This window comes from Syngnathus acus, chromosome 15 (assembly GCF_901709675.1).
Source record: "Syngnathus acus chromosome 15, fSynAcu1.2, whole genome shotgun sequence".
Classification (NCBI taxonomy): Eukaryota; Metazoa; Chordata; class Actinopteri; order Syngnathiformes; family Syngnathidae; genus Syngnathus; species Syngnathus acus.
Genome location: NC_051100.1, coordinates 3,912,718 through 3,938,967, shown reverse-complemented (window position 1 = coordinate 3,938,967; position 26,250 = coordinate 3,912,718). Strand labels below are relative to the sequence as shown.

The following is a 26,250-nucleotide window of genomic DNA, read 5'->3' as shown; positions in this document are numbered from 1 at the left end:
AGTTCAGTTGTTCTCGAGGGCTTTTCCTGACGTTTTGTCCAAAAATTTGGCACTTGAATTTCACTTCCCCTTGAAAGATACGTAGCCACGCATTTTCAAAAAGTTTCTACTTCTACAAAGAAAGTCTTTGCTTACATGGAGCTCAGCCTTCAAGTTAACAATGGGTTTATTCTTTGAAAGGCTTCCGACCATTTACATTTGTGCAACTTGGAGCGAAGAAGCATTCTTTATCTCTCCAGCGAGGAGCCATTAGAGCCGACGGGATCCCTGAGCCGCCACGCCCATGCGGCACTGACCTCCACCCACCCACATGACTCACGGCGAGCGTGACTCGGTTCTGCTCCACTGATGGAAAACAAATGGACTTGAGGACAGTGAGAGGGAGGGGGAGATGGGGGGGGAGGTTGATGTACTCCACTCAAATCTATGTGCAACTTTGAATAAAAAGCCTGCTGGGAAAGGAAATTAAAAAATAATAATAATAAAAAAAAAAAAGCATTCCGTGAGTGTGTAAGAAAAAAAGTTGAAAATAGTGAAAGTGTTATGTTTTTTTTCAGCTGACAGTTTGGATCCACCATGTTTATGCTCAGCGTAGCTGATAAAACACACCGCGCGGATTAGCTTTGCATAAACATATCGAGGTCCAAAGGTTTCACACGAGGCAATGATTACTTCATTACTGCAAATCTCACACTAGTAGAATGAGAATGTGGTTATGCACCGTGGGAATCCTTTTTAATGCATCAACAGGCCGCAATTATCAGACAGTAAAATCCAGAAGTATTTGGACAGTCATGGGAGTTTTTTAAAGTACCACCAAGGTTCTTTGGACCCTAAATGGGCCCTAAGTGTGCCGATTTCCAAATACTGTGTTTTGATGAGATCCAAATGAAAGGTCAAGCAAGCAAAGTTGGCCGTGCACTGCTCCAGTTTGTGCACGACAACAACATTATCTTAATTAGGAACGGGAATCTCTCCAGCAACTACTCCGATCCAGCAACTAACCCACACACAGTGCTACTGCTCCCCGCCCTCTAAAAAATTGACAGACATAATCACTCTCTCACCACCACGATTTATAATTAGAAGCGATCCCATCCCTCATCATAACTGTGGCTTATTTTCACACATATGCACTCTTGTAACAAGAGTCTGCTGAAAAACGCTCGCTATGTCATTTCCCTGCCACACTTTGGAAGCAACGCCAAATAACGCTTGAGTCTGTTTTGTTGTTGTTGTTCTGGGGCAGCTTGTTTCACACTTTGTAGGAGGGGAGAAAAAGTGATACATCACCCAGCGAGATGAAAACAAAAGCTTCTCTGTGTCTGGCCGAGGCTGTGGCCTTGCTGGATTTTAATTAACTGAATCTCAGCGTCATGCTCAATCACATGAGAGAACTTTGAAAATATTATAAATGATAAATGGTTCAACCCTAACAGAGAAAGAATGGAAAAAGTGCAGCTTGGGATGCCCATGCAGACCTGATAGAAATTTATGGGTGCTCATGACAGACACACCTGTGTCGGATGAAAAGTTGGCAACCTCACTCACATCTCACATGGATTCGAGATTCTTGATAGCCACCTTTGCCTGGCTTTGGCTGGAAAAACTCCCAACCAGTGCCTGAAAGTAAAAGTTGAAATGTTGACTCACTCATGGGAATACACTACAAAGCTTAATCGTTGAATATGTGAAATTGCACAAGTGTGTCCAGGCAGGATGATGTTACAGAAGAAAATGTAGGAGACTGGTAAAAGAACTGAGACTGGAGGTGAATCAACTGGTGGGAAGTGTTGAATCACTTCATGACCCCGCCATAGATACGAGAGTGTAACCAAGAAATAGTCTTAACACAGGGCCTAAAGCTAAAACTAAATTGTATTTTTACTTAATACTGTAGCGTGAAAGGTAACATTGTTAGAAATTTATTACAGATGCAATTTAATTTGAGCGAAACACTACCTGGATGCAAATTAACGGAGTTTTATTGGGGTTTGAGTGCGATGTACTAAATACTACATTTCCCATGACCCTCCACGGGCTTGCGTCATCAGCTTTCCACCAATCACAGACTTTGGAGGGTTTATGAAATACAAAACAAGGAAATGCGCTGCGGAAGAACTTGGTTTAAAAAAAATAGAATAACTGCTCGCAGTTTGTATTTTTTTGGAAGATTTTGAATCATTTTGACTGCGAGCTGCTTTCTTCATGGAGGTTACGCCGAAGAATGTGTCAACTAAATCGGTATATAATTGCTCACCGACGAGCCCATGTGGGATCGCTGAGACGGTAATTTGTGTGCTTTTTCACTAAACTATTTCAAGTCGTCACTGTCATTTCAGACTATTTACTTTCTAAAAAAATAAATTTAGCAGTCTAACGAAATCAATTTAAAACAGTTCATCTGTACGTGCAATGTTTTTGTGATGTCCATATCAAATAACATTAAGCTTAAATCTGTTAATACCTACATTGCGTTATACTGATAATTTCTCAGATTTTGGGAAAGCTGAAGTAAGTGTACTGCATTAATAATGTCTCTAGTCTAAAGTATTTATTTTGTATACAGCTCTTGCATTGGATCTTATTTGACGTTAACATGGAATACTGGCTTAGGCAAGTCTTGACAACACACTCTGCCATCTGGTCTCCACAGCCTCAGCAGAAGTTGAGCTCCTCCCTGAAGGAACATCTGAAAAGAACGCGCCGCTCCTTCACCTCGCCCTTCTCCGTGGCCAAGCGCCTTTGCGTGGACTATGAGGATGACCAACGAATTCCGTCATGTTCCCAGACAACGGATGACGACGTTCATAAAATTCCTCCACAGTCTGCCAACTGCCAGGAACACAGACCTGGGAGTGAAAAATGTTCCTGGAGAATTCCTGGACCGGCGCACTCCCACCCTGAAGACTTTGCGCAACGACGGGAGCGGCTTGGCAGGGAGGTGAAGGACAAGACGGAGACGTTACGCCGATTGAGGATGGTTAAGATGTATAGGAGCAAGGTGGGTCACTTGATGTGGGCGGTGGAGGAAGACATCCCGATTATTTTTCAACTTTTCTCCTTCTCTAGAACGAACTGGCGCAGCTTCAAAGCTTGATCGACAAGTGGCGGAGTTGCGTTCAGAACGCGTTGTACGAGCTCCAGTCGGACGTTCCCGTGGAAGGACGCAAAGCCAGCCTGTCTGAACTCATCGATCTCTTTGGTCTGGATGAGAAAATTCTGCACTTTGACCGCACGGAGGAGGACTTTGCTTCATGAATGTGTATCTAAATATCTAATATCCTTTGTTGACCAAACTCTTCTAAATAATAGAGCAAATGTTCAATAATATGGCATTCTTTATTTGTTGCTCGATTTATAGTTAGGGTCTATTCAAGAGAAGTGTAAATAAAACCTGGTTGCCTGCGTGAGGCTTAGTCGTATTTGATCTGCACCAGCGAAGGGACGTTCCTCATCTTCAAATGCTGCACCTCGGTGCTGAGGAAGGCCAGCTTCTCCATCTGGAACCTGGCCGTGTCCTTCAGCCGCTGCACCAGCAGGACTTCCTGGTAGCGCTGCTCCGTGTTCAGCGCTTCGTTTTCTTCCGAAGCTATTCAAAAGAAAAAAAAGGGTTGCGAAATTTCGAACAAGTCTGGAATGTGTGATTTGATTACCCGAGGCTTCGTAGATGTGTCTCATCTGCGACACAGTCACGTGCATGTCCTGGAGCTGCTTGTCCAAAACGCCGTTCTTTTGTTCCTTCATGGTCGTCTGAGCTCGGAGGTGTCTGATTTTTTGTTTGCGAGTCTTTACGTCCTTCTGATAAGCCTTTGAAAGTTTGAGAAAAAAAAAAAACATGGGGACTATGGAACTTTTTGTTCCTGGTCTGCCATATTTTTGATGTGAGCAGGCCTTGTGTTACCTTCACTTGCAGGGACTGAGCCTCCTTCAGCGATACCGTCTGCTTGCACACGCGACTGTCGCTGTCTGCCTTGAGATACTGGAAAAAAAAAAAAAGAGGTACAGAGCGCACGCTGTTAGACTTCCCGTTGCCATGTTGGTGTAAAAACAACTGCGCAATAAACATTACGACCGCACTTTATGGTTTTGTTTGTATCCAAATGTTTGAATTGTCACCGTTCCAGAGGCTTGAACAATAGCAGGAAGCAGCGCTGTTGGCCACAGGAGAACCACCTGAACGTTTTGCCAAAATAAACGGGCATCTGGGCCCGGAGCGAGCGCATTCTCATGCACAGTCATCGCCATGTTAAAAATAACACGCGTGACTCATCAGATCTTTATGGAGCCTGTTGATTCTCCAAGCGACTCGCTCGCTGTGGCCTGGACAACGTGTGGGACTATCTCCCTGTTAGGTCGAGTGTTTACTTAAGATTGATGCTCTCGCACGTGTTTAAATGGCCATAAAGAAGCAGCGGCTTTCACCTGAAGACATTGTGCTGATAAAAAAGCATTACTCATCAATCTGATCATAAATCTTTTGATGGGAGTCGAAAATTGCTTTATGACTCGCTGGCATTTATGAAAGATTGATAAAAAGTCAATAAATCCAATGGATCAAAAGGTACACAATCCAAGACCTCTTTGTGGTCCTCTGTGAGACGCAGCTTCTGGATGTCCCATTCTTTGTTCTTGAGATCCTCTATCTGCATCCTCCTCATGGTGTTGTCCCACTCCACCTGGATGATGCCCTTACGGAAGTCTTTGGTCTGCACCATGGTGGTTATCTTCAACTCGCCGAGGGTCTGATTGGACAAATCGGTCTTTAGTGAGATGTTGGTTGAACTGGTGAGTGCGTTCAACTGACCCTGATCATTTGGTTGAGTTCTTCTACTTTGCTCCTGTGGATAAGAGTGGAGTCGCTGTAGTCGGGGATGAAGTCCATGTTGGTCACCTCGACCTGGCCTTGTTTGAGCAGGAACTGGACCATGATGTCCGTCAGGAAGTTCTGCTTCTTCTCACGCAGGCTTGAAGGTATGAGACCCAATCATTTGTTTACAAGCCATCTAAAAGTCACTTTTTCGTCAAATAAAATAAATGGAGGGTCACAGACTTTTCAAGTTCTGTTGTGACAAACTCGATTTCCCGCTCGGCGGTCTCGTCCTCTTCTCGCTTCTTGAGCAGACTCGCTTGCATTTCAGCCAGAGTGGCCGCTGTGGATTTGATCTGCAGAAAAAATGTATGCACATATGCAATTTAACAATGGGAAGGTGATGACAAATGTTCCTGCTTGATTAAATCAGAAGAGCACAAAGTCAGAAATGAATGGTTGTCTGCCCAACTGTGTTTGGCGTTCCACATGGTTCAATTTTGGGGCCCCTGCCGTTTTGTTGCTTTATTATTTAAATGATGGTCATTATGGTGATAATTAGACAATTGTGTAAAATAATTTGAATTAATTGTGTAAAAATCTTTAGGGTGTGAGCTTCTGTTAGTTCTTGAATATTAAATCGTCACCTTATGCTCCGTGTCTATTTTTGTTCGGCGGATTTGACAAAACTTCTCCCACACTGGCTGGTTCAGTCCCTCTGGCATGTTTCGATGAGAGTCCAACTCATCCATGGCATTTTTCCTGTGACCTCTGAGCAGAAAGAAAATAAAAAGCTTTTATGACACTCACTCAAAAAAAGTGGTAATAATGACCAACCTTGGTCTTCGCTTGAAGAGTTTATACAGCTGATCAACATGAGCTTTATGCAGATTAGCAAACTCCTTCCTAAAGTCTTTGTCCTGAGCCTTGAGAGACATTAAATGGTGTGAATCGGCGTTTACTGGCAAAGAGGATGTTTGGTTCGCTATCAGAAGACTTACTTTGTCATCTGCCACAATGTTCTCATAACTTTCCTGGAACGATTCCACTTCTTTTTCAAACTCCTCAAGCTCTTTGCCCATTTTTATCTTGAATGGGAGAAAGAAGATTATGGAGGAATTACATGGAACTCCAGCATGATGCAAATTGGATAAAACTGTCATTTCACCCTCTGTGCAGACATTTCTTTAAGTTTTTGCGCCAGCTCCATTTCTTCATTCTTCATAATCTCTTCCATGAGCACCGAGTAATTGAGAGTTTTAATCTTCAGTTCTTCCTGTGGAATATTTTTTGGAGGAGGGGGGGCACACTTTTTACACATGCCAAATTTTTCAAAAAGTTCAACATCAGTATGGAAATGAATAATTAAAACTTTGTTTGGTATAAAAAAAATAAAAAAATGTGTGCATGCGTTGGCTGTTCACCTGACATATGGCCATGTCGGATTTAATTTTCATCTCCAAGAGCCTTTTCAAACCTTCATCAAAGCGGTCAGTGGCGTCTTTGGTAGCTTTCTGAAGGCTTTTGATTTCGTTTTCCAAGGACTGAGAATCAAAGTGGTCACTAAGAAAGTATTATGTCAAAGCAGGTGCGGTGGAAATTTGGAATACCTTTCTGTATTTCTCCTTCTCTGTGTCCAGCTCTGTGACTTTCTTTTCATATTCTTTAAATTGCTTTTTCTCTTCTTCGCTCCACTGGTTGTTAGGTTTGGCCAGAACAAACTCGGGCTGGGGTACTTCCTGTGGAGTACATTCAATAGGCACTTCCCGTTTTGGCCCGGTTGTTTTATTCAACAGAAACCGCTTGCCAACGAAGCAACTCGGGCGGGATGTCATGTCACGAGCGCAAGCAGACCCACCGCTTTCAGCAAACTGTCTTTTTTCACTTCAAGAACGCCCTCCATCATGTCATCGAGAGCCCTTTCTCGAACATCGTCGCTCTGAAATAGACAACACGTTGCGCAATATTTTTTCCATCAACTCATTCAGTGCCACTCGAGTTCAAATGGATATTTGACGTCTATAGTCGTCAATGGGAGTGAATGAGTTCAATTGCAGTGATGTGACCTAACCTCTCAAATTTAGATATTGCTCCAAAACATCACTATACAGTACCTAAAATAATAAATAAAATTTCCACTCGTGTTTCTGCCACATTTTCAGTCAATGAGTCACTGTGTGGGGCTGCCGCCATGTGACTGCCCGTCTCCGTTTGATTGTCGTCACTATTGCCGACGTTGGTTTAGTCAGACGGTCATGTGAGAGCGCCCGAGGCAGACGTTTCTTTGACAAAACAAAACAAATAAATAAACGGCAGCATTAAGATAGATCAAAACAAAAGTAGCGAGTAAAATCTAGGTCGGCGCAATGGAGTAAAAGTACTCGAAATTATCAGTAGGTGTGGTCGCATTTGGCGATTTATTAACACTCCTCAGCTTGACTCTTCCTTTTTCTTTCCAAGTGTAATTTACTACTGAGACAAGTATGCATGCAAACGTACAAAAGCTCGCTGGTTGGTCCGGTCTCCAAGCCAGGAAGAATTTGGAGCAAATCACAAAACAGGAGCTTCAAAAACAAAGCCACGTTTGTTTTGGCAGCGTACCTTGGCCGCCAAACGCTTTTGTTCCTCCTGCCTCTTCCGTTCCTCTTCCTGCTCCTCTTCAGGGGTGAGGTACTTTTCTGCCTTGATCTAATAAGAAGATTTCCTTTTTAGCCATAACAAATGTGACAGGTGAGATTGCAGATGGGGTCACCTCAGAGTCGTCCACAACAAACACCCTCTCGGGCACCTCCCGGTCATTCAGGACGGGCACCCACAGCTCCTCTTCGATCTCCAGTTCATCCAAGACCTCCTTCACTTGCTTGTTCCTCTCTTTGACGCGGCTGATCTCCTGCACTTTTTGCATATACACCTTGTCAAACTGGGTGTTGAGAGCTACCATGATTTGGTAGATCACATCCTGGATATTGGGAGGGTGGGGAAATTAGGAGAAAGACAAAAAAGAGGAATGTCCTTCTCACATGTTGTTTTTTTCCTGCTTATATTAGTTTTTATTCCATCATTTATTGAGAATATTATGATAGCATATATGAAAGTTGCCCACTAGTGAAGCCAGTCATGTTTTTATTTTTATTGCTCACGGGCTCCCTCTACTGTAAACGCAGTGCAGTACAAGCTGACTTCATCTTGACGCTATTCTCACCTGAAGCAGAACGATCTGATTTAGCTTCTGCTCGGTGGTGTGCAAGCTGAACTGGTCGTAGAGGTAAGAACATGACAGTCCCAGCTCGGCCGAGTAGCTGCTCGCTACTCCACTGCCCTCCGAGAAATCATCGGCTTCTTCCTCCGCACGTTTTTCTTGGGCTGCCTGGAAAGGTTTAGCACAGATTTTGTTAGATTATACTTTTTTTGGGGGTGACCAAGAATGGAAATTTGCAATGACTTCAGTGTCTGTATCTGTGATTTTTTTTTTTTTTAATATGAACTACGATGGTTACGCTTACCGCCAGTTCCTCCCTCCTGCAATTTTCAACTCTTCGCAGGGCAGCCAACTCGGCCTGCGGTCGCTCTTTGAGCGGGTAGTTTGTCACCTCGTGCTCCGTATGAAAAGCCTGTTAAGCACATTTTAGTTACCGTGTCAATCGAGTCGGCTTCAGAACGCGTTCCATACCTTTATAGCTCTGTCTTTAACTTTCAGAGAATCCCAGCAGTCTCTCTTGATGACATCACGCTTGTAGCATCTTTCTAAAATCTCCATCTCGATTTCGTCTCTCACCTGCGGTCAAGAATCACATCAGAAATGGCATCTGAGAAGAAGAAACATTTCAAGGCCGTGTTACCTGAGACACTTCTTCATCCAAGGCTGCATCGTACATCCTCTGCCTGTCGTCGTCCACGTTGAACTCCTTCAGCTCCAGTCGCTCGATTTCGGGGACCTGCTCGTTTTCCCTGATCATCTCTTGGATCTGACAACACGGATCCATTCCGTCAATCACTGTACATTCATAGAACATAATTGATGCCACACTCACAGTGCTGCGGATCGCCTCCATCCTGGCCCCCAGTTGCTCCTTTTTGTCTGAATAAATCGGATCATCTTCGCTTAGATGCTGCTGCATAAATAGTACAAATGAATAAATACATAACACTCGGAGGTAAAAAAAATAACTACAAGTAATTTGCAACAGTGGACAGAAGATACAAAATGGAATATGGTTTACCTCACTCTCTTTTGCCGCGTCGGGGTCAATTTCAGGAGACTCAGTATTAACATCCATGGTGGACTGAGCTTATCACATCAGGCATTCGAGACTTTAGTTCTATTGTGCCTTGGGGAAAACCATAAAAAACATAGTATAGTATCAGTATTTCACTGATTAATGTAGTCACCGGATTTTTATTGATTTATTGCTGTCTCCTGTTTCGCCACAAGAGGGCACTAAAACGAAGCTTTGAATGAGTGACTCTATTTTCGGTTAAATTAAGCCATTAGTTCCTTGCCTATTAAAATGAAAACAAAAAGTGTGCACGCAGAAGGAATAGGACACAGCATTTAAGTAAACATCTACATGTAGAAGTTAGATAAATTAGTCAGAGGGCGATGACGTCTTATCGAGTCGTATCATTGATTGTGCGAGGCGAATAAAACTCAAACACGCGACAGCTTCTTTCCTTTGTCCGCTGAGAGGAAAAATATTCTTTTGTTTAACGTTTTATTTCTGCTACTCCAAAAATGGGGGTCAATACGCACAAATAAGAGAAACTCCCGGCAGATTGGTAAAAAATAGACGTTTGTGTCGCGGTGTAAAGTCTGTCTTGACAGTATCACTATGACAACCAAAGTCATTCGCTAAAACGCGACGTCATGATGATAATTGAAAGTGATTTTGTTCAATAAATAGTTCTAGCTAACAATACGAGTTGGCATAATATGTCAGAAGTCATTTCCTGCCCCCAAATGATCAAATAAGCAAACCCTAAAACTCACTTTAACCTGTAAAATGTGGAAGATGAACACAATTAAGTTCAACACAACTTGAACATGTGTCCAAGACGAGATCAATAATAATATTGCTTGTTACTGCCTGACTTACCCGATGAAACCAAGCACGACTACAATTTACACTCCAATTTCTAAGAAGCCTAATACATTCATTGTAACCTTAACGAGACAAACTACTTCGTGAGATTCTTACGTTCAAACCAACGACACGACGACCAGTTCTTGTGTATCCTTGGCAACCAGAAATAAGAGCCCTTACCACGCCCATTTTCTCCTTCAACTGTCATTGGCTAATGCGTTTTCCCGGAAGTGAGCGCAAAATATAAACACATTTTCGCCGTTTGTGGTTTTCATACCTGCAAGATCTGCAGCAAATACGTCAAATCGTTTGACCGCAAAAATGGCAAGTGTGCAGTGTGTATCCAAAGGTAAGACGTTTAATATGTGTTTTTACCATTTAGCGAAATGTCACTTATGAAACCGAGGCTCGGCGACAATACTGGGCAACTAAAGAAATACTCCCATTGTGCTTCCAAATTTCCTTCTATGTGACGATCTGTGTTTTTCTTGACAAATGTATCTGACCTCTGTGTCACATTTATGGAGACGTTAAGGTAGAGTGGGAGTGCGCCGTTAAATTTCCTTTATTTTCATACTAGTGCGATCACTCGTTGTAATAAACAAACACGTTAATAAAATGAGATTATAATTAGGTGAGTGGCAAAAATGCGATTAACATGGAAAAATTATGTTGATGGAGTGCAACTATAAAAAGTTCCACATCATCGGGGCGTGACTCAGCATTTTTTTCAAGTGTCTTGCGTAACAATTGGGCGATTTCCCCATGACAAGATCTTTTGAAACGTCCAGTTGCAGATTTTTTTTTCTTTTCTTTTGCTTACAAATCTAGTTTGAGAAGAAAAAAACTGCCTATGATACAAGTCCCCAAGTATGAAATCAAATATAATACAGTGTTAATAACATTATAAATATTCTCTTAGGGTGTGCTGCGCCCGGACCGGTGCCAGCCGGTTCCATCAGACTGTACAGCATGAGATTTTGCCCATTTGCTCAGCGGACCCGACTGGTGCTGAATGCTAAAAACATCAAGTAAGTAAAACACGGTGTGATTTAAAACCGATCGTGACATTTTGTTTGTTTTGTACATTAGGCACGACATCGTCAACATCAACCTGAGAGACAAACCTGTTTGGTTCCTGGAGAAAAACCCTTTGGGCCAAGTCCCTACCTTGGAGACGCCGGCGGGGGAAGTGATTTACGAGTCTCCCATCACCTGTGAGTTCCTGGACGAGGTGTATCCTGAGAAGAAGCTACTTCCCGACACGCCCTTTGGAAAAGCCCAGCATAAGATGTTGCTGGAGAAATTTTCCAAGGTCACAAAATTTGGTCATGGAAAAAAATTAAACGCACAAGTCAATTTGCGGAGTATTAAGAATGGAGTTTCAATTTGTGTGACAGGTAACACCACTAACCTACAAGATTCCAATGGGCAGACTGAAAGGCGAGGACGTCTCTGGACTTCATGCTGAACTGAAGCAGAAGTTTCGCGAACTCAACAAGGTTTGTTCACAACTTTTTTTCGTACTTTGGAGTATCAAAAAATGCTGGTTGGCTTTTGTTACGTACCACATATATTCCAGGACCTGGCAAAGAAGAAAACAAAGTTCTTCGGCGGCGATTCAGTCAACATGACTGATTACATGATGTGGCCTTGGTTTGAGAGGTTGGAGGCCTTCGAGTTGAAAGAGTGAGTAGTCTTTCCAAAGAGCAAAGATAAAAATGATTTGGAGTATGAATTAAATCCCCTTTGACCTCCCAGCTGCTTGGATGATGCACCTGAGCTGAAGAAATGGGTGAAGTTCATGTCCGAGGACCCTTTTGTCAAAGTTAGCGGGCACAGCGTGGACATCTACAAGGCCTACTACAAGACCTACTTGGAGGGCAAACCCAACTTTGACTACGGCTTGTAGACGTGAGACAATCTTGACCCACGCCTTTGTTTTTTGTTTTTTTGTACAAGTGCTGAGTCACACTCCACTGATGAATAAAACCTGTTCTGGTACTCTGCATGTTGCCAGGACTGAATTTTGCAAAGTCACCTTGTTGTCTGTCGGCAATTAATCGACAAAATGCAGGTTGAAGAGGTGTCCAACAATACTATAAAAAATAAAATTCCGTTCACAGTCTAAGAAACAAGTTATTTTATTGGTTGAGGTTGAATATAATTTTGACAATAATCTATATAGCTGCCATCAAAATGAGGTATTTTGCATTCCTAGATTAGGGGTCAACAAAACACCCCACACATCGCTCAGATATTCACAAGATCCACTTCTTCAAATGAAAATCGTTTGCTGAATAGTCCACTATATGGACAAAAGTATTGGGACACTTGATCTTATAAATGACTTCGTAGACAACCAGGAGAAACTTGCAATTCATTCAGAGGAGTGTCCAAATACTTTTGATCGTATGGCGCAGCTACAGCAATACACGTCAATATATGCACCATAAATAAAAATAAGTGCTTTAAGTCTACCATTTTAATTCATTCTAATAATCCAGGCCAGATGAGGAGAGAGGAGCGTACTCTTGTAAAAGCATGGCTGCATTGCTCAACATCTCCTCCAGGTGGCGCACTGTCGTCGCGTAAAGGTCCCTCTTCAACACCAACCCTCGAAACAGATTGAGTGGAGCCGCTTTGCGGAACGTCTCCGGAAGCCGGATCTCTGGTGGCACTCTGCCGTTCCCGATCAAGACGTGATGGAGTCTCTTCTCCCGGAGGCTCCCGCGCATGAAGCCGAGCACGTCTCGCAGTCTACTCTCGGTTTTGTCGGCGGTCCACTCGGACGGTTTGTTGCGCAGCAACAGGTGCAACAGGACGGTCTTCCAGTGGTAGTTGGTCAAAGCGGTTCCCCCCGTGAGGGTCGTCTGCTTCCTGTGCAGGAAGGTGACCACCTGAAGGCAGTGCAGATGGCAGGAATGTCGAGGTAGCAATTTGGCGACGTGTTTCAGCAGATTCCTCTCGTAGACGGCAAGCGAGACAGGCCAGAACGGGTCTGGGGGTCCGTCGTTTTCCGAGGGGAAGTGTGAGACCAGATAAGCATCGGTGTCCACCAACTGGATGGCCGGTATGATGTTCACCATGACGGCTTTCCCCGAAGGGAATCGGACCTTGAGGGCGCCTGGTGCGTCCAGTCTGCGAAACGTGACCTCAAAGTCATACTTGTGGGAGATGCGCCCCCACGCTTTGGTGAGGGACACCTGAAACCACTTCATGACTCCATCCTTGGCCAAGAGCGGCCTTTGTTTGGAGCAGAGCAGCTCATCGAGATTGCGCTCCACGACCTGCCCCGTTTCGCTTTTACTGTGTAGTAAGCACAACATGTCCTCTCCCAGGTTGGCGGAACCACACAGGCATCCACCCTCATGGTCCCCGAAGCGGCTCACCTGGACGGTTCCGCAGCCTTGCCTGTCGGGAGGCACGTCGCTCGACGGTTCGCACCAGAGGTTGAGCTGGAAGTCCAGCGGATCCGGAGGCGATAACGGCACCACGAGGTCGCACGTCGGAGGCTTGCGCACTCGCCAAGACTCGAACATACTTCCGATTCCGACAAAGTCCCCCACCTCCATGTCCGCCTCTCGATCGGAAACGCTCCTGAGGGATTCCAGGAGGTCGTCGGCAAAACCCTCCACGAACTCCCTCATCCTTCCGGCGTCGTGGGACGAGTTGTAAGTCCACCGGTCGCAGAAGTGGCTCAGGATGTCCTTGTCTAGTACCACCGCGCCGGTAGAAAGCTCTTCATCCTCGTCCAGCGACCTCGAGTCCGACTCGACCATATCCACCCTGCTCATCTCAATGGCCAAGAACACCACGAAGGACACGGTGCCCCAGAAGAACCAGCTGTAACCTTCTTCCGAGCCATCATCGGCTTCCTTCTCATCCACCTGCGAGAGCTCCGCCTCCAACTTGGCTCGTTCCCTTTCCAACCTCTCCGCATGCTCCCGCATGCGTACCATCAACTCTTCATCCTGCTCTACGATGGTTTCGTTTTCTTGCGGAAACAGCGAGGGGTGGTTCAAAATGGCGGCGGCGACGACCATACACACCCTTGCGATGGCTCCCTGCATCTTCGGCTTGCTTTTGGTCAACGCATCTAAAGGGCTTCAAAACGACCTTGCAGCTCATTTCCTGGAATAGACGACAACATTTTCATTTGTAAAGACTTATTATTCTATGCCTTAAGTATCGGTGGCTGGTATCGGCAGCCTCCGCGAGTACCCGATACTTACATAACATTGTTATATTTGTAAATGGCGAATTTGTGCTTAACCAAGTGACCAGTGAATGGCGTTTTAACAGGAAAACAAAGCAGCTGCTTGTATAAAGGACTCCACCCATCGAGGGGAAGCAGACTAAATACAGCAGTGGCAGGCCATGTGACGCACTAACACACAGGAGGAAGGAAGCCTGCACATCATTTTTGTTGTTGTTGTTGATAACCTCTTGTTAACAGCAAACCTGCTAAGATTTTTCTCCCTCAGAAAAATGTAGGGGGATGTCCATATTAAGTTTATCCATCGTGAACCGTGAGAAATTAATGATGCTCGGGAAAGAGTGTTTAATATTGCAAGAGGAAGTTACATAAGATGCTTGCATAGCTTTGCTGAACTTTGCTCAACTTTGGCAAAGCAACACAGGACGTTCTACGATAACGGAATTATTAATATGATGGAAACCGCCGTCATATGGCCATTGGGTGTGCGCATCAATGAGACAAAATGGATTCTGTGTTGAATTTATAACAGAACTGGTGGACAATGACGTTGAAAATATCCCCCTCAAATATTTTGGGAATTAAAAACTGTCTTGTTTAGGATAAATGGGGGCTACATGACTGCATTTGGTCTTGATGGTTTTAGAATGAAAGAGATGAATTCTTTGAGGTGTTGCTTGGTGTAAAACGTTTTACAACCACAGGCTTAAGTAATGGGAAATTTTAGAGCCTCTGACCTTTTTCTGTTATTAAATGTCTTTAAGTATAATCATGAGCTCAAGTTTTCTGGGAGGGGAAAAAAAGGGACCACAACTCCTCCGGTTGTCCGGGCAACAAAATAGGAACACGTGGGCACAGTACTGTAGTACAACGTGATTCCAAACACATGAGTCACGTTGCAGTCCGCTACAACAAGAAATGAGTTGTGGGGAGTATTCTTGATGTGTGGTATTATTTTAAAAATATACGCTTAAGAAAAAGATAAGTAGTACATCGCATCGACGTGAGCATCATGGCAGCTTCGCACCTTGAACAAACTTTAGCGGATACGCTGCCGTATAGAAATAGTCACTACGGTGGCCGAGACATGTCAGAACAATCAAATCAGAACTTACCTTTGACGTGATATATTCTTGGTATCATGGTGGGATTCTTTACGTGGTCGTCGTTCAGGCTTGCTGACGCGATTCGGGAACGATTGCTGAATTTCTCTGACATTTCCTGTTCGGGCGCTCCACCCAGACGCGGAAGTCACGCCCAAGTTTAAGAATCACCACATTTGGCTAACAAGACACTGCGCATGCGTATATCAAATGACCTTTGAAACCTGTCATTCTGTGATTATTTTGGCTAAATATTACCTACATTGAATAAAAGGGCCTCAAAACAGGACAGTCCTGGCATTTTTATCTAACTGTAGTTCATGTTGCATTTGACTTTCGTGTTCACGTTCTTAGAAATGACAAATAATTGGAAACACATTGTTGGAATAAATGATGTTTCTTTAAAATTGCCACTTTCCTGCAGTACAGTATAGCAAAGATTTACAAAATCTGTGACAGTGCATTTTAAGGTAATCTTTTGAGTGGTTTACTTTGTTCAAAGCTGAAGTGCTGAAAGCAAAATAAATACTTTGGCACAAACACAAAAATCATGTAAACAATTCAACTCATATTGTTCTAATTAATTCATATGGATTGCACACACGGCTCCCTCCATTGCTTAACATTTTTACCTCAATCATTCCCTTAACTCCAAAAGAGACATACTGTGTACACGACAACATAGGCATAAAAAATTCCCGAGAAGTTCATCATCTGTCATGTTTGTTCTTTTAAAAAAAAAAAGTGGACCCAAATTCAATTTTGCAATAAAATAGTCTTCACCTTTTCTGCTTTTAAATTATGCCTGATATCATACAGATTTTGTACCAAAATGTTCATTGCATCCATGCCTTTTTCCTGGACCCACATCCTCAGAAGCTGCAGCGTGCACTCCTGATGATCATTCGGGTTGTCTAATCGGCAGCTCTCAATCTTGGCAGAGCTCATCCCGCTCCGCGTTGCCACATTCGTCATAGTCTTCCACCCGAGCTCTTCTGCGATAGCGGGCAGGTACCGTGAAGGGTCCGTATTCGGTACTAAAGACAAAGATGAGAAAATCACAATGGTGGAGGTACGAGGGAAAGTCGTGGTTAAATTGGAGCGCGTATAATGTTACTTACTGTTAACATGCACCACCTCCTGGGACAGAAAAATACAAAGAATCAATTAAATTGCTTCATATTCCCGGAATGAAATATCAAAATGGCTACAATCACGCTGACAAACACAAGTCGGAGAGCTCATTATTTTGTGTCGTTAAATTACCTCTAAGCTCATTAAAATACAAATGGAATACGTTGGTGTTCCTCAGGGATCTGTTTCAGGGCCACTACTAAAGTTCTGACACACATATCACAAATATGCATACAAAACTGACAGTACTCACCATTTCAAATGTCGTTGGATTGTTCGATCTCTGCCGGTTGCTCCAAACTGATCAGTCATACCACCCAAAGACGAGATTTACCATTATTAAAATGAGCAAACACTTTACATGTACACGACTAGGATTACTCACGCTGATCCCTGTTCCTTCGGAACCATAGACCAAGTATAATTATTGCCACAACTGCACAAGCTACGCCGACTCCTGTCCAGACATAAGTTCTCTCTAAAGCAAAAATAATTAAAAATATACTATTTTACCACACCTGACATATGCCAATGCAAATGTTTCAATCATACCTTTTAATTTGACATTGCACACTGTGTCATTGGTGGCTGTGCAAGCTACTTTGACACCTTCTCTACCGCACCTGTCCAAAACAAAACAAATGTTGGAGGGGTGATACAAACATCTGATAAACTGTTGGGGTGATCAACTTACTCAGTACAAGAACTGCACAGTTTACATTCTTGAGCATTGGCGCTAATGCAATAATGATGCATTTTGCACCGGCACTTGGTGTCTTGGCCTTGGGTACAGGCCGTCTCCACCTCCAGATTGGCTATGAAGGAGTATGTTGACATGAATTGAAGTAACGTCTTGAATTTTTTGGAATAGAAATATATTCAAAGTGTACCATTGATGTGTGAGCAAGACGTGCAGCGTTGGCAGGTGCTGTCATGGTTTGGGTGGTTGTTGTATGTGCCTTGCTCACACAGCTCACATTGTGTGTCTTGTGGATTGGCAGCAGTGCAGTGCGCCTTGAGACGCTGACCTGCAGGGTGAAAACATTTGTGGTAATAATAAGAGCCATCAAGTGATCTTTTATCATAAAGCTAAAGCCGAGTCATCGGATGATTCACCCCATCTGATGTAACAATTGATTACTGTGGTTGTAGTTTGTATTTTCGTACACTGCATCGTACTAATTTCTAATTGTATTTAATATACAATTTTGTATGCTTTCCTCACCTATACCACATAGGCAACAGGTTGTTGACTCATGCTGGTAGAGTCCATCAGCACACCAATCGTTGCTCCTTTTTTGCGGCCCCAGTGAGGCGTCGATGCCGCTGTCATTTGGGAGAATTCAAAAGCGAAAGTAACATTAGCACGCGGAAGCTAAAGTAGCGTGCACTTACTAAAATAGCACGTTTAAAGCATATTAAACTCTTACTTACACCGACAAATAGTTGCCGAACAAGACATAGATGAAAAAACACCTCAGAAACGGAGAGAAGGAAGAATAAGACGTCTTCATGTTATGACATGACAGTTTACTGCGCATGCGCACAATGACGACTACTTACTGCTATTCCGCGTTTAAACACTAGAGGCCGTTATTATACTTTGTAAGGAGCGTAAGAAAAAAGGCACCCATGTACATGCGGCAAATGACAAAAAGGGGTGAAAAAAGGTGTTTCGTGTGTAGTTTACAAAAACAGTAAAAAGTTACTTTCTTTTACATGGACATACACTTTTTAAAAATATTTTTTCATCAGTTTTTACCTACATGATGATCCAGTCCTTTTAAGTCGTCATGAGTTGAATTCCGAGTTGGAAAGAACTGACTTCAGTTTCCCGCACCATTGTAAAAATTGCCATTTTTTTTCTGGATGATCTAGAAGATTTACTTTTATTTTCTATAGAGCTTGTCCTTGCATTTGAGTGATGTAGTTTGTTTTATTACATTAAAACTTACACCCTTAAAAATACTGGGTTAAAAATTGGACTAACCCAGGAAGTTGGGACAAATTGAAAAACAAAATTGGGTTGTTTCCACCCAATAACCCAGGAAGGTCAAATTGACCCAACTTCCTGAAAAACTAAAATGAAAAGTAATAAATGCTCAAATAAAATGAAGCATTTTCAAATGCTCCATAAACACATTGACACAAACTAAAATGGCCTTTTTTGCATTCCAACTTTTCCGTTGACCACATTCGGAACGTTACGAGCTGAATTTTTGCTGCGGTGCTGGTCCCACGAAGGCCAAACTGAGACTGTGGCACCAGCAGAACAGGAAGTCAGGAGTCGGGCCGCTCCTGCGCTACAGGAAATAACCTCAGTGCTCATGACGCGGGTCTCTGGGGGAAAAAGCTCAGCAACTTCCACTGATCCAACGCGGTTTTGTGTTCGCTGCGGTCAAAGGCACTCTAAGTCCATGCTTCTACACATGCAGTAAATCTGTAAAGCTGCCATGTGTATGGTAAGCCGTTTGAGCCTTTTTTTTCTGATATCCAGCTTAAGGTCAGTCCATGCACTAGTTTGCCCTTTGTCCTCACTAGTCAGGCAACTAGTGAAAAAATAGAACTGGGTCTTGTTTGTAATTTTTATAGTGTCAAATTTGGACAAGAGAAATTAAGCATATGGAATACATGCTTCAACGGCTTTCCGTACATTGTGTCTCCGTGGAGAAACACGTCCAGCGGTTTGCTTAATTAGAGCTTAGTCTATCGACACGCAAATGAGATTTGTGGATGGCTGAGGGGGCATCCGTTTGGCAAAACAATGGAGAGGAGCGCCCGTTGGCTTATGGAAAGAGAAAAAGGCCGGCTGGAATATCACGTCGTGATGGATCTGTCGAGACTATTGATATTGGGGGGGAAAATCCCGAGCGGGATTTAAGAGGCTAAGCTGAGTTTGTAGGCTGGGCCACGCTGTTTTAAACCCCGCTTGTCCCGTCCTTTACCTCTCCTCTAAGCGGTTCACTTTATTAGGTACACACGGATGCTGGGTAGGATGGCTAAATCATAAGGAGAAGAGGTTCGAATATTTTGGATGGGCACACCCTCGTCCCTCCGTCTATCCGTTCTTTTTATAAACTTTCATGTCCCTCGTCCACAAAATAGGACAGACGGACAATTCCGTCCTTGGGATTGAATGCCCACCTAAGGTATTTACATTATGTTGAATGCTACAAAAACTAGTCCATCAGTTGAACTGGGTGAATTTTCCCACAATGAGAACAATAAAAGATCTAAATCTCTTCTTCTTTCAAAATATTCTTTAAGACATAAGCCAAGCAAATATATTAATCCGCCTTTTGTGATAAAATCCCTATTCGCCCACGCATGTTTGTCTTTTTTGAATGCAACTAAAACACACAATACATGCACACACACACAAAGAGCTATCACCTCCCACCTCCGCCTGGAAAATATTAACCTCATGTCACCTTTTCATCTAACTTCATGCATCACCCTGCTAGCAGGGCTCCGCACGCACGCCACATGTGCCTCCCCCCCCACCCCCATGCACTTTATTTTGTTGTTTTGGTACTGGTCCTCCTGGCTCAAACAGAAAAAAGCTCCTCAAGAAAGTCACTAGGGACATCTCCGTCCGAAGAATGCCAGAGAATTCAAGGAGTGGAGGAGGAGGACGAGGGGACCGTTTGGTTGGAGAAGACCAAACGGCAGGAAATGAGAACGCTCCCCCGTGACTGTACCGCATGTGCAATCGGAGGCCCAGATCAGTCGGAGGATTAAAGGAAAAAACAGAGAAAGTTAGCAGCTAGGAGGAGGAGGAAATGTTTGAGCGGCCTATAAATAGACGACTCATGTCGCCGATGATTGCGAGAGGCATGCGAGCATTCATTATTCAGCCTCGTTTTGCCAGCTGCAATATATAAAAAAAAAAAATTCATGTCACGACGCCACCTCAGTGGCCTCTTTGTCAAAATTGCGACATTTGTCTGTTGACGGTTTGAGCTGTTGTTATTTGTACCTTTTAAAGTACAGTATACAAGCAAATTATTATTATTTTTAATTTCATGCTTTTGGTGTAGTACCACATATTGCCACAACATGCCAGGCAGCAACGAGCTCAACTGGGAAGAACTCAGCACATTAGAGAAGGAAGAAGCAACTATTAGCTACCATTAAGTCCATTAGCTAACAAATGATGCAAAATGCTAAGCTAACGTAAATTAGCATCATTGTTACAGCAATTATAAACTTCCCAAAATCTGCTACAGTGCTGTGAAATACCGCATACTGAAAAATAAAAATATGATTGTTTATGCGATTTAGCAGCCCGGGAAAGATGTACTGCCAAATAGGTGGAGTTGAGAAATTTCCGGCCCAGCATCGCTGAATAGAATGTGTTCGACCTTGGAGGTAGCGTTGCATTAAATCACCACAAAGCACTAAGCCGCCTTGGTGGTCTGGAGATGCGGCAACGGTAATTGTCTTCCACGCACACTCAAGAAGCCATCTGCTTTGTTTGAGCATGTCCACAGACACAAAAGGGATTTAAGCAGGGCCCTCCAATAAGCCCTCAAAGATATTTCGGGAGCGAGGTGCGAGACTACCGACGCCATCGCTCCTTCTTACGAGTAGGAGATGGAGATTTTTTTTTTTTTTTACATTGAGGGAGGTGCAGGAGGCCTCATTCATAATTCAGAGGCGTCGTCGCAGCGATGCGAGAGAGCAGGACGCATCTGTCTGCATTATGCCAGCGTTGCCTCGCCGTTGCATCACCCAGTCGGCTCGTTCCATTTCCCCCCCCCCCCCCCCCCTCTCTTTTCGAGAGTTTTAATGCGCCGCCTATCAGCGTCGCTCCGGCTGCGGTCTAATTTCGGCCCTCGGATAAGAGCCTTTATTTGTCACACCGCCCTCTTTTTTTGGGCCGTTTCCTGAGCTTGGCTTGCCAAAACATGGACTGTACACCATAAAGAACGTGTAGAGGACAAGAAATGATGATCATCTAATGGATGAAGGAGCGTGTTCACTATGCATATTATGAGGGTGGAACGGGAAGCCCATCCCCCCGCTTCTCGATGCACACATGTATAGCCGCCGTTTCCACACACAAAGAGGCGCGTGTGCCTTATTACACACACATATACACACACGCGCACGCAGCTGGCTGCTGGTCCGTCTGACCTAGTTTATATCTGTAGGCCGCTCTTAATGGAGAGCCCGGCGTATTATTGTGCGACTCGGTTCCCATTTGCATTTCTGCCCCGTCACGGACAGATGGCACCAGAGGTCGAGCTGCTTCGAGGCCCTCACTCGCACTCGGCGGCAACACAATAAATCTAGCGGAAGGCCTCGCTTGATACGCACACGCGGACACAAACAAAGCGTACCTGCTTGTTTTGGAGCTCTGCTCAAGGAGATCTAATGCAGGCGTGTACGTTTGAGGCGGCAACGTTGAGAACGGAGGCGGGCACTTGGACTGGACCGGTGGCAACTGCTCGGCTTTCTTTGGCTCATATTTTCAGTGAACATAAAAAAAATCGACACTATTAGGGACTTTTATGAGGCAGATGTCGATTCCGATATTTGGCAGGATAAGAGTCCGACAAACGATTAATCAGCTGTTTAAAAAAAGTTAAAAAACTTTTTTTATTTTTTTTTTTAACAGTCACATGTTCTGCCTTACACTTTGTCCTTTAATTATTTTATTACAACAGAGAAAGGAATTTGCAAAAATTGGACAAATTTGTTTTTGGTTATGGTCAAATTTTGGTCGTGATGTTTGTACTTTTAGAATAAAGTATAGTATTTTTTTTTTTACTTGAGGCAAATAAATAATAATAATAAATTAAAAAAATAAAATACTTAAAAAAATAATTAATTGAAACTACTGTACTGGAATGCAGCACATATAATATAAATAATAATAATACACTAAAACTACTGTACTGGAATGCAGCACATATAGTACATGATGCCATGAAGAGTTGCTTATTTGGAGCCCGCCACTCAAAGCAGCCCTCATGGATCTTTTTTTTTTTTTTTTTGCTCTGATTTGACATTATATAGCACGGGGATTGGGGGCGCGGGGGGCATTGGGATTAGGATTAGCAGCTGTTTCCCCTCAAACGGCGGCAACGATACGCTGGCGCTGATGGCAAATTAATAGATGAATAGAACATGCACCAGTCGTCTCAGATAATGTGCTCAAGCTCCCGCTTTCAGAAATAGCGAGGAAGGTGTCCTTTTCGTGAACCCGCCACGGTGTGCGTGTGTGACAGGAGATCTCCACACACACACACAGACACACACTCAGTTGAGAAGTAGCAGAGTGGCAATGGGAGGCATATTGTGGCCGTGAGAACGGTTTAAAACATGATGACTTTAATCTGGCCAGTACAAAGCCAGCTCCAGATTACGCCCACTGCCTCTCAAGCGCAGATCCGGTTTAGATGACCCCCGCTTGCTAACATGAGAATACATTTGTACAAAAAATATTTTTTCAAATAAATCTTAAATGTGTAAGAGGGAATAAATGTTTTCAGAACACAAGCATTTTATAAGATCAAAGTCATTGTTTCAAATAAGGTCAAATTTGTCATTTATGGCCACCCAGTTTGTAATTAAACACCCTAAACAGTCATTAATTAGACACTAGAAGTACTTCACTACACAATAAATGCTTCTTTGGTGCAGTAGGATTCCATTTTGTCAGCGTGTAGTTATTCATTTTGACGGCGGGGGACCTGGCTAACAACTGACATCATTGTCTTGTGAAAGAAGAAATTATGCAAACAAGCTTCCTCTTGCTGAACACTGATGAAGCCACAGTACCCACCCACAAAAAGCCAAGACCTCCGCCAAGATATGAATATCGAATCAATCTGCAAAATGGCCAACTCGCTTTGGCCAAATGTCAACATGTCAATTATCTGCTCTCACGGCAGTCATGTGATAAATAACTGCCAGCTGGTGGAAGGGGGGCGGGGTCACAGGGGTCGCGTTTGTGGTGGGGGCAAGGCGTAGGGCACGGGTATCAGTTAGCGCCGTCGGGATTAGGGAGTGTCGTCGTCATCATGGGACTGATTCACATTAGCCTCCCGATGACACGAGATGAAGGAGGAGGAAGGGGGGGGGGGATTACCCACGCTCCCTCACTTCTGGATGGGAGTCAGGTAGACAACAAAGCCTGCCAAACGCAACACTTCACCCAGGATAGAAGGGAGGAAATAAAAAGTCTACACACCCCTGTCAAAGCATCAGGTATTGGAGCTATATAAAAAAAAAAAGTCTGAAAAATGTATTAAATATTAAGATATTCAGAATGATGTGATTGGAATATCTCGATATTTTGGCATTATTCACATTATCCATAAAATGTAAAGGAAACATCGAATATTTCCTATATGCAAACACATTTATTGTACATCTTTCAGACTTGGTTTATAAAATATGAGAAAAATATCAATATTCACGAGCGATTATATGCTAAATCACAAAACATGGTGCGAATGTCCCGTATATGTGCAACGTCAGTGCGCTTGGGTTAGGAAACGAAGCTGTGCTGCATTGTGCACACTGTGCTTGCTACATGTGGGCCATCTGTCCTCTTGTATGTGTGTATGTGCACATACTTACGTAGCTCTATGTACAAGGGCATATGGCATAGTACAGAACTGTATGTATTACAAAGCCTGCAGGAGAAGGACTTTCCATTGCTTTAGGTTCCAACTACTCAAAGCCAAGCTAAACATAATGCAAGTTCCTCTTGCGGACTGTGTGCGTGCGTGGGTGTGTGGGTGTTATAATAATGCTGTGCTCTTTTGCTTCCGGCTATGCTGCAGAGTGTCCTGCACAATAGATGCTATACATGCACCACATTGATCATACAGTACATGTATGTGTGTGCGTGAGTCGAGGAAGAGGAGGGGTCAAGGGCATTGACAGCAAAAAGTATTTCCATGTGTTTCCTACGCTCACGCATAAACATTGATGAGAAGATACACACACACTAGCACACACACAGTGAGTCATAAGGTGCATGAGGTTTTGACAATCAACTCAAAATACTTCGTTTATCCATCGACAAGCAGTTCAGCTTGTACAACCGCAAACGAGCTGTTGATGCCTGAATGCGCTTTGCTCACATAATGTAAAACGCCATAGTCGAGCTAATGGAAATTAGCATTGATGTACCGCTAACTTGAAAAATTTCCAAACACACGTTCAAGCAGAGCATATAACATAACACCAAAATATTGAACCAAAACATATTTAAAAGTAGTCCGATAGTTTAACGCCAGCCAAAGTGCATTAGCTTAATGCTAACATATAATGCGAAACACCAAAGTCAGGCTAATGGAAATTAGCATACATTCTCAGCATTAATATAATGAGCATGAATATACGTTAGGACTTTTTGCTTTGCATGCTTATTATTGACTCCTCCCTTTCCCTCCTCCTCCGCAGACCACCGTGAAGAAGAGGAGGAGGAATGCATGTACACACACACACACACACACACACACACATATGCCATATGTGTGAGCACCAGTGTGGGCACAGTGCACTGATCCAATATTACGCCTGTGGTCCTCGCTGTCTTTATGGGGAGACGGTGGGAGGCTGGCTAGGACTTTGTACATTCTCAAGCATATTTATTATGTGTGTGTGTGTGGGTGGGTGTGTACTTTCCACAGACCCCCTTTGCTACACGGAGGGCCAGCGTGAGTGTGTGTGCGCGGTGCTCCATGTGTGTTTAAGCTTTTTTGTTTAATTTCTACTTCCTGTTTTATTCTCGGCCTAATCCAAACGCAACACAGCTGCGCGTGGAGAGAACACGAGGGATGGGGAGATGAAGGCAGAGGGAAAGGACGGGGGGGGGGGTTGCCGGGTCCTGGTGAGTGCGGCCGTGCTACCAACAGATGGAAGGGAAATGGGGTTACCAGCTTGGATTTATCTTCTTTGTAGGCCAGACTACAACAGACACCGCCCACCCCCTCATTTTGGTCATAATACGACGTGTAAATCTGCATATTTGGTGGTCACCCCCCCCCCCCCGCCTTTACCCACAAGACTCTCGAGTCCAACAGAACCATTTTTACTATCACCCCCACTTAGTCGTAACATCAATTGTGACACTAAGAATTTACAGCCCACAAAAGTGAATAAAGTTTGGGTGGTCTAGGAGGCTTTCTTGACATTTTATGGCTTTCTAGTTTTGTGCTGACACAGATTGACAATTTGATCGCAATATTGCAGACCCAAGTTTGAGAAAGGTGGAAACTCTGTAATCCAACCTCAATGTGACCCAAATAAAAGGCCTCACTCAGCATGTAGTGACACGACCCCTTTTTTTTTGGGCCCACAATCCACCCACCCAACCCGTGGCAATCTGCCAGATTATGTAAAACAGGGTTTCCCCAAACTTTCACAGCACAACTGCAAATCAGAAGCCAACCCTTGGACCATAATCTTCTAAAATATATCATATTTAAATAACTGTGTTCTTCGTAGAATCATCACCATGACAACCCCAACTAGCATCAATGCTAAATCAAGAGTTGTGTGTGTGTGTAACAAATTTTCATCTCATGATCTGATTTACAACAAAGAAATAATTATAACAAAAAAAAAAAAGTTGTACCTGAGCCTGCGGTTTCTCTGCGGTCCGGCCGGGTTCACTGCAGCACATTCATTTTTCCACTCTAAATGTAACAAGACTGAGCTTTGATGTCACCATCAAGCGCATTGGGGGAACGTCTTAATAAAGCAGAAGGGGGATTATGTGGATGTATACGTTCATATAATCAGACATTCATAGGTTATTATCAGGAGTCTGTCGAGGAGGAGGAGGAGGGCAGCTTTCGTCAGGGTCTCGCCACTCTCTATCACAAGAGACATGCCCGCTAATCCTGTTACGCTTTCGTTGGGGAGGGAGACTCCAAA

At 43.7% G+C, this 26,250-nt stretch overlaps 5 protein-coding genes across 6 annotated transcripts; 2 read left to right on the top strand and 3 right to left on the bottom strand.

The window, feature by feature from the left end:
• The first annotated feature begins 2,106 nt into the window (after window positions 1-2,106).
• Window positions 2,107-3,595, top strand: sfr1 (SWI5-dependent homologous recombination repair protein 1). The gene is made up of 3 exons (XM_037272420.1): window positions 2,107-2,289; window positions 2,657-3,004; window positions 3,073-3,595. Exons 1-3 carry the CDS (start codon window positions 2,209-2,211, stop codon window positions 3,259-3,261), a joined length of 618 nt encoding a protein of 205 aa, XP_037128315.1. The 5' UTR covers window positions 2,107-2,208; the 3' UTR covers window positions 3,262-3,595.
• cfap43 (cilia and flagella associated protein 43) lies at window positions 3,306-10,100 on the bottom strand. The gene is made up of 22 exons (XM_037272416.1): window positions 9,904-10,100; window positions 9,031-9,138; window positions 8,842-8,922; window positions 8,650-8,775; window positions 8,481-8,585; window positions 8,314-8,421; window positions 8,013-8,177; window positions 7,563-7,769; window positions 7,412-7,498; window positions 6,669-6,749; window positions 6,421-6,549; window positions 6,235-6,354; window positions 5,979-6,086; window positions 5,812-5,898; window positions 5,648-5,736; window positions 5,458-5,581; window positions 5,054-5,166; window positions 4,808-4,967; window positions 4,581-4,745; window positions 3,905-3,982; window positions 3,657-3,810; window positions 3,306-3,592 (listed from the first exon to the last, which is right to left on the bottom strand). Exons 2-22 carry the CDS (start codon window positions 9,085-9,087, stop codon window positions 3,417-3,419), a joined length of 2,520 nt encoding a protein of 839 aa, XP_037128311.1. The 5' UTR covers window positions 9,088-9,138; window positions 9,904-10,100; the 3' UTR covers window positions 3,306-3,416.
• Window position 10,101: 1 nt separating this feature from the next.
• Window positions 10,102-11,931, top strand: LOC119135073 (glutathione S-transferase omega-1-like). Its single transcript, XM_037272418.1, has 6 exons — window positions 10,102-10,240; window positions 10,814-10,922; window positions 10,984-11,206; window positions 11,292-11,393; window positions 11,474-11,580; window positions 11,653-11,931. Exons 1-6 carry the CDS (start codon window positions 10,213-10,215, stop codon window positions 11,801-11,803), a joined length of 720 nt encoding a protein of 239 aa, XP_037128313.1. The 5' UTR covers window positions 10,102-10,212; the 3' UTR covers window positions 11,804-11,931.
• A 79-nt stretch (window positions 11,932-12,010) lies between these two features.
• Window positions 12,011-15,372, bottom strand: LOC119135072 (inositol 1,4,5-trisphosphate receptor interacting protein). Its single transcript, XM_037272417.1, has 2 exons — window positions 15,226-15,372; window positions 12,011-14,025 (listed from the first exon to the last, which is right to left on the bottom strand). Exon 2 carries the CDS (start codon window positions 13,962-13,964, stop codon window positions 12,387-12,389), a length of 1,578 nt encoding a protein of 525 aa, XP_037128312.1. The 5' UTR covers window positions 13,965-14,025; window positions 15,226-15,372; the 3' UTR covers window positions 12,011-12,386.
• A 219-nt stretch (window positions 15,373-15,591) lies between these two features.
• On the bottom strand, window positions 15,592-17,885 carry fas (Fas cell surface death receptor). 2 transcript variants are annotated; one of them, XM_037272438.1, is made up of 9 exons: window positions 17,782-17,885; window positions 17,573-17,673; window positions 17,238-17,375; window positions 17,042-17,162; window positions 16,900-16,970; window positions 16,733-16,825; window positions 16,601-16,647; window positions 16,335-16,353; window positions 15,592-16,250 (listed from the first exon to the last, which is right to left on the bottom strand). In XM_037272438.1, the coding sequence occupies exons 1-9, from the start codon at window positions 17,859-17,861 to the stop codon at window positions 15,970-15,972; spliced, it is 951 nt and encodes a 316-aa protein (XP_037128333.1). In that variant the 5' UTR covers window positions 17,862-17,885; the 3' UTR covers window positions 15,592-15,969. The 2 variants fall into 2 exon arrangements, with proteins under 2 accessions (XP_037128333.1, XP_037128334.1); XM_037272439.1 differs by lacking the exon at window positions 16,335-16,353 and having other exon boundaries at window positions 16,588-16,647.
• Between the last annotated feature and the right edge of the window lie 8,365 nt (window positions 17,886-26,250).

Excerpts from the sequence above, each read along its gene's own strand:
- LOC119135072 (XM_037272417.1), bottom strand. The coding sequence starts at position 13,964 with ATGCAGGGAGCCATCGCAAGGGTGTGTATGGTCGTCGCCGCCGCCATT.
- fas (XM_037272438.1), bottom strand. The coding sequence starts at position 17,861 with ATGAAGACGTCTTATTCTTCCTTCTCTCCGTTTCTGAGGTGTTTTTTC. Across the intron at positions 17,674-17,781 it reads TTCGGCAACTATTTGTCGGT|CGGCATCGACGCCTCACTGG; the intron begins GTAAGTAAGAGT and ends CCCAAATGACAG. Across the intron at positions 17,376-17,572 it reads CTGTTGCCTATGTGGTATAG|GTCAGCGTCTCAAGGCGCAC; the intron begins GTGAGGAAAGCA and ends TTCACCCTGCAG.
- sfr1 (XM_037272420.1), top strand. The coding sequence starts at position 2,209 with ATGGAGGTTACGCCGAAGAATGTGTCAACTAAATCGGTATATAATTGC. Across the intron at positions 2,290-2,656 it reads CATGTGGGATCGCTGAGACG|CCTCAGCAGAAGTTGAGCTC; the intron begins GTAATTTGTGTG and ends TGGTCTCCACAG. Across the intron at positions 3,005-3,072 it reads TTAAGATGTATAGGAGCAAG|AACGAACTGGCGCAGCTTCA; the intron begins GTGGGTCACTTG and ends CTCCTTCTCTAG.
- LOC119135073 (XM_037272418.1), top strand. The coding sequence starts at position 10,213 with ATGGCAAGTGTGCAGTGTGTATCCAAAG. Across the intron at positions 10,241-10,813 it reads TGTGCAGTGTGTATCCAAAG|GGTGTGCTGCGCCCGGACCG; the intron begins GTAAGACGTTTA and ends ATATTCTCTTAG. Across the intron at positions 10,923-10,983 it reads CTGAATGCTAAAAACATCAA|GCACGACATCGTCAACATCA; the intron begins GTAAGTAAAACA and ends TTTGTACATTAG.
- cfap43 (XM_037272416.1), bottom strand. The coding sequence starts at position 9,087 with ATGGATGTTAATACTGAGTCTCCTGAAATTGACCCCGACGCGGCAAAA. Across the intron at positions 6,550-6,668 it reads AAGACAGTTTGCTGAAAGCG|GAAGTACCCCAGCCCGAGTT; the intron begins GTGGGTCTGCTT and ends TGTACTCCACAG. Across the intron at positions 6,087-6,234 it reads CCGACATGGCCATATGTCAG|GAAGAACTGAAGATTAAAAC; the intron begins GTGAACAGCCAA and ends AATATTCCACAG.